This window comes from Saccostrea cucullata, unplaced genomic scaffold, assembly GCF_032062105.1.
Source record: "Saccostrea cucullata isolate Sc308-1 unplaced genomic scaffold, CSIRO_AGI_Scuc_v1 ctg226, whole genome shotgun sequence".
In the NCBI taxonomy this organism is placed as follows: domain Eukaryota; kingdom Metazoa; phylum Mollusca; class Bivalvia; order Ostreida; family Ostreidae; genus Saccostrea; species Saccostrea cuccullata.
Window position 1 is genome coordinate 407,572 of NW_026931887.1, and position 7,001 is coordinate 414,572.

Here is a 7,001-nt window from a genome sequence, read left to right on the forward strand (position 1 = left end):
ACATTAAAATTTCTTTAAGCAGAGGTTAATGATTTACCCGTAAAATTAATTGCAAAAATATAAAACTGTATTTAGACTTAAATCAATAAGAAATTGATTTTCTAAAAAATAGATAATCTTTTTTTTGTCGATCATCCCCGAAATCAGTAAAGCGTTTTATGCAATAGAATCTTTCTTTAATCTTATCAAGCTTTTTCAAAGATCAAGATTCCAATTTTTACAATAACAATCAGCTGTCCAAGTGGTGTCCACAAAGAACTAAAAAGGGGAGGGCATAATCGATAATGACTTTTTATTTATTGTAATAGCATTTTAGAAAAACTTTTTCTTGTTAGAATTACTTCAAAAAGGCACCATGACAGAGAATCAAAACACGTCAAATTCTCCAAATAAAGACCCTTCTGTCACAGTCATAGAGAAGCAAACCCAGAGAAGAATCTTTAAAATAATTGTAATTGGAGACTCTAATGTAGGGAAAACTTGCCTTACCTATAGATTCTGTACTGGGAAGTTTCCAGATAAAACGGAAGCTACTATAGGTGTGGACTTCAGAGAAAGAACTGTTGACGTGGATGGTGAGCAGATAAAGGTACAAAAAGTTACTAGGTAAAGAGTAAAATAAAAAGCACGCATGTAAGTCAATACACTCTATTATGTTCTAAATTGAGAACAATTTAATTTATTTACATAATGAATGTTATGGAGTTGTTGACACTGGTAACTGTTTCACTGGAAGTCATGGACAGCATAGATGGCTCATCGAAAGTCTGTCAGGAAAATATATGTATAGTCTTAAAAAATCTTTTCAGGAACAGCAGAGCTATAATTTGTTATGTAATTTAGAAGCATACCCAGGTAGTTTGCACTAGCTGTGAGTTTAATGAGCTGTGATTGTGTTTAAAAGAAGTCTTGTTTCATTGTAGCTGCAACTATGGGACACGGCAGGACAAGAGAGATTCCGGAAGTCCATGGTTCAGCATTACTACAGGAATGTACATGCTGTGGTGTTTGTGTACGATGTCACAAAAATGTCCTCGTTTGAGAACATGCCTGGATGGATTGAGGAGTGTGACAGACACAATCTTAACCTGGATATTCCTCGTATTCTAGTCGGAAACAAGTGTGATATGACTGACAAAGTTGCAGTGAACACAAACCTGGCTCAGAAGTTTGCAGATTCTCACACCATGCCACTGTTTGAGACATCTGCAAAAGATGAGGAGAAGGCAAACCATATAGATGCAATATTTCTGACTCTTGCACACAAGCTGAAGAACAGCAAGCCAATGATGTCTCCGTACATAGGTCCTGGGGGCTACCCAAACAATGTCCAGGTGGTGACTGTGGGGAAGTCCCCCGAGTCCCGAGGTCTGCAGAGAATGGGATCAGAGGTCAAACAAGAGCAGTGTTCTTGTTAAGATCTTTAATGTAAAGGTCTGAAATGACTGTAACTCACTGAGTAAGGAACACAAGTGTGGAAATCATTGACCTGCTGATTGTGTTCAAAAGCAACTGGTTATTATTGTTTACTGGATTCTAGCTCTCTGATCAAAGGGTTTCCACTTAAAATGCTTTGCTTACTTAGTATTCATTGTTTGTTAGGTTTTATTCTAGTATGTGTTCCATACTTCCAAGGGTTTCATGTTTGCTTCATTGCCTGGTGAATATTTAGGATAAGCTAGCTTTGTCCAGGATCACTCATCAATATACCAGAAAATTTTATCAAGATTTTTGCCTCTGAAGCAATACAGTATATTCAAGCTTTTTCAAATATTTACTGCAGTAATTTGTTTTTAAAGTTAGAGTCAGAAAACTTATTATCTCAAAATGATTGAGGATTGAGAAAAAAATCTTCATATTGTCTGAGGATTTGAGATAATGAGGATAAAATGCTTAAAATGCTCAAATAAGTGATTTGGACTTCCAAATGAATTCGAAATATCCATGGTTTTTGAGATACTGGTACTTGGTATTCCAAAGACTGAAAGTTTGACTCTATTCATGAAAATTTAATACAGTACAGACATAGATTCATGATTTTAAGTTTACTATGATAAAGATAATGGTTCTACTTCTGTAAACTGATTTACATTTTGTGTAAAATGTACTGGTATTTAATATACTGTAAACTTTTTTAAGCACTTATTTTTCCATAGTGCACATTGGTGAACATGGTGAACTACAATTTAACAAAAACTGTGATTGGCATAATTCAATCCTTTGTAACAACACCTATAAATATATACACTGTATGTATTGTATATGTAGTCCACATCATACATGTATATTCAATTTAAGTATTCCATTATGAGAGAGTCCTCATTTGTCACATTGTTTTGAAATTTTCTGTCAATCATGTTTACAGTACCATTTTCCTAGTCTTTTATGTTCTGATATTAAAATGTTATCTTTATTTTTTATGTTAAATACTAACTACATATATAATTGGTCCTTTTGTATACTTTCATGTTTGACACAAAAAGACTTGGTCTTTATCGATATATATTATTTGACACTATAGCTACTACCAATGAAAATTTCAAAATACCAGTGTGTAAACTTGTTGGCAAGCATTTATGCATTTTTTTCCTATGAAATATTTAAATCTTGACAACATCAATGGGTTCAGGAGTACTTGATTCTTCAGATCATGCAGATCATACCTTTTTTTCACCTTGTAGATTGATTTATTGATTGTATGCCGATTAATGTTCCTCTCGAGAATTTTTCACTCATATTGAGATGCCACCACGTGGGTGGAGAGCTCGAGATTTTGTCCTATGCTTGGCACTCAGGGTTATTGAGCAATGAGGGATCTTTTTCGTGCCAGCACCTACTGTGACATGGGACCTTGGTTTTTCCGATCTCATCCGAATGACCGGTGTCCACGTCCCACGTTGGGATTCGAACCTGCGACGTAAGGATCGACTCCTTACTTGGTGACTCTGGAGCAGCTAAGATGCTTTTACCACTGCCATGTGCCATGCAAGCGACTCCCCTTGTAGATGATAAATTTTAAATTATGATAGCTAGTCTTCCTAACTGGATCCCAAAATCATTGAATATATACACACTGGTATGAAATGAAAGGATAGTGAGAGAAACGATAATGTCAAAAATCCTTTACGCATACTACTTTTAATTATACTTTTTTTCCATTAAATATTCATATGTAAGCATCACTGCATTTAAAATTTTAAAATACAAGGTCGATAAACTGAGGAGAGGACATGCAATTTCTTAAGCATTTATAGTCATACAATTATTTTAATCCATGCCTTTATAGCTAGAGTCTGATTAGATTTCACAGTTCCAATCTGAATTTAAATAAAATATTTTCAGAGGTGAAATTGTTTCAAACAACTGACTGTCATGTTCCTTAAATCCCCAATATAAAGTAAACATGTACACTACATGGATCGGACTCAATATCAGTTTAATTTAAATATATGTGCAGTTGTACACATAATTTTTATTTATTTTTTTCATTTACACCAAGTTCAGTTGTCTTTCAATATGTTCTTGCTTGATAATAGTCTTTAGTGTTTTGCAAATGTTTGTTTTTCATTAAGTGTTGGCTTATCTTCATTGGAGGTGTATTAAGTAAAAGTTCTGGTAAAGGAATATCTTTGTAAAATATTAAATTGAAACAGTGGCTGGAAGGTAACAACTTAATAAATGTTAACATCAGTTCTGGTAATTGGAAAATGTTGAGAATAAGCAGGCTTTCTGTAGTTTTTACAGTGCAAGTGGGGGTAGAGTTTTTGAATACTTTAAAAAAAAAAAAGGAGAAGGGGAAAGACAATATGAAGCTCACACTTTACAAGCCCCTATGAAATTCATTTTCACTTAGTCTTATAACAGTATTGCAATCTTCTATATTCTTTGTGTATTGAAACTTAAAAGATTGCTATTACAAAAATTGTTATAAAATCATCGTTTATCAGATGAGATCTTGCATTTTTCCACTTCATGGTTTATACCTTGTGTAAATCTATCCTGGAAGTCACTGTTAGCATAAATCCATTGGTGATTGTTATTTGTTCACACATCATTAATGATTCCATTTAATTATTGTTGTGAATAAAATGTATATATTTTAATAAATCTGGGATAAAACAAATCTCTCTTGGTTTTGTATTTAACAAAATGCTCAGATATATTTTAGCTCACCTGAGCTGAAGGCTCAAGTGAGCTTTTCTGATCACATTTTTTCTGTCGTCCGTCCGTCTGTAAACTTTTTACATTTTCGACTTCTTCTCAAGAACCACTGGGCCAATTTTAACCAAACTTGGTACAAAGTATCCTGAGGTGAAGGGGAATTTAAATTATTAAAATGAAGGACCAAGTCCCCTCACAAGAAGAGATAATCAAGAAAAGAAAATAGGGTGGGGACATTAAAAAATCTTCTCAAGAACCACAGGACCAAAAGCTGAAACTGATGTGGAAGCATCTGGTGTAGTGTAGATTCTAAATTGTTCAAATCATGACCCCTCGGGGTTTGGGCAGGGCCACAATAGCGAATCACAGTTTTACATAGAAATATACTGTGTATAGGGAAAATTTTGAAAAATCTTCTTCTCAAGAACCACTAGGCCAGAAAAGCTGAATATTATGTGGAAGCATTCTGGGGTAGTGTAGATTCTAAATTGTCCAAATTATGACCCCTTATGTAGAGTGGGGTCACAATAGATATTACAAGGGGGAAATCTGGTAAATAACAGTATGTATGCCTTTCAACTGCCGCTGGGGTTCGCTGTTATGAACGATAACTCGTTGCTAATATTTGTTTAGAGCAGGTCCGAGGTATCGAACTGTTTATACACAAGTCAGTGTTTAGCATTTCCCAAGTGTTTCTTTGCTGTCAGGAGAATCAGGTGGTTTTAAAATTTAGCAATAATGTTAAACTTATTTACTATATAGTTGTGGACACCGTTAAATTACATATAGGTAATTTTTAATTAAAATAAAAAGTGAAGTCTACCCTCCTTCTTAGTTCTAACCTAATTCCATTTTTATACTCGTTCGTTCTTCTTCATGCTAAGTAACACAAATAAGATAACTAATTGTTGCATTTACTTGTAAAAATATATATGTTTATATAGGAAGCGCAAAAGCGCGCACACAAAAAACATGACATTATATTTTCTTCTTCATAACAATAATCAAAGAGAGTTAAAAATGTTGAATATAGTCTGTTCCCCATTCATTTGACCCTGTTATTTCAGGTAGAGTGAAGACATTCTCCTTCTTTTGGTGATCACTTTTGTGTACCAAGCAAAGTAAGGAACCGCGATTACCCTTTTGTGTACATAACAATACCAATGCTGAAGCAGCCTATATGTCATTCCTATGAATGATAACTCATAAATTGGCATTTAGTTGGTCATTTTTCACACCTGAGTTACCTGTCCTTAAAACACAACATCGAAGAAGTCAATTACAAATAATTTAACCTTTTAATGATTTAATTAAAGAGTATATGCATAAGTTATTATCTTTTTTGATAATTTCATGTACCTATAAATCTATGTCTAAAATATTTTTAATTATATGTGCAACTTGAATAATTAGTTGAAAGGCCTACAGTATGGTCAAAGCTACTCAGGTGAGCAATGTGGCCCATGGGCCTCTTGTTTTTTATTCAAACTACTGCAAGTAAATTATACATGTACATGTAATCATATATATAATCTGAAAGTTAAAAATTTTGGCAGAAAAATGAAAGTCAGTCAAGCATTCAAATCATGAAAACTTGGTCTCTGACTTCCTTACATATCCCAATTTGGGAACAAAGCCTATGTAGTCTTACTTGTGCTATTCAACAATAACAAAGGCTTTAAGTAAAACCTTTCACCATTAACTGTAATTGTATTTTTTTTAATGTGTGAACATGCAGATTGAAACTGTCCCTTTTTGTCTAAATCGTAGATCTTGACATTCATCTTAAAGTTTGTAAAATTAGGTTTCAATTTTTGCAATAGTTGGACTTGAAATAGACCATCGTCGCAAACCACGGCCAAAATGTACGATCCTCTCCCATTCTGGCATTGACTGAACGAGAAGAGAATTTCTCATAGTTCATTAAAATATTGACCAATGCGAGTAAAGCATAGTCAGATAATGAACTTTGATGTGACCTTTCAATACCCAATCACAATGTACGAAATATTTCTTGTATATACTGCTGATGTGAATTGTTAATTTCAATCGCGATGGAAACAACACTTGTCATTGACTGAATATGGCGTGCCACGGGTAGGAGAGAGCTACATGCGAACTCCGGACCGTGGCTTGAGACGATGGAAATAGACGGACTAAACAAGAAGTCTGTGAGCCAATGCTCACTAGTAATACCCCACTCTTATGTGAATATACACTATCATGTTAATGTTCGTAAGTTCAGTTACAGGCTAAAACACAGATAAGCAGAAGTTGACATAGGATTTGAACAAAAACGAATCCAACTACTAGTATATGGCAAGCCTCAGCAAAGAATCTGCTAAAATTTCAAGCATCTGTAATTAGTTGCTGAGAAAACTGCAACAAAAATTGTTATATATGGAATGGACAGATGCACAATTTAACAGGAAGTTGACATCAGATTTGAACAAAAATTAATCCCATCATATGGCATGCGACAGCAAAGAATTAATATGCTAAAATTTCAAGCATCTGTGATGAGTAGTCGCTGAGAAAACTGCGACCAAAATATTTGACAGAGATGGACACACACACATGTAAAACAGTAACCCCCCCCCCCCCTCCTCTCCTTAGGAGTGGGGATATAATAAACAAGCTCCCAAACTAATGATCCTGTTATCATGAAAACCATAAAGAGGATATAGAATTTTTGTTTTGTTTTTTATTTTTGTTAAACAGTCCCAAATTGGGTTTCATAACATAGACTATTATTTCAGTGGACAAAACATAAAATGAAATGAAGAATGAATCAAAATGACATGTTTGATATTATTTTCAAAATGACAAGTACAATGATT

General features: G+C 34.1%; 1 protein-coding gene across 1 annotated transcript; it reads left to right on the forward strand.

Moving 5' to 3' along the window:
• The first annotated feature begins 208 nt into the window (after positions 1-208).
• Positions 209-4,123, forward strand: LOC134233930 (putative Ras-related protein Rab-33). The gene is made up of 2 exons (XM_062715990.1): positions 209-589; positions 924-4,123. The coding sequence occupies exons 1-2, from the start codon at positions 356-358 to the stop codon at positions 1,416-1,418; spliced, it is 729 nt and encodes a 242-aa protein (XP_062571974.1). The 5' UTR covers positions 209-355; the 3' UTR covers positions 1,419-4,123.
• The last annotated feature ends 2,878 nt before the right edge of the window (positions 4,124-7,001 follow it).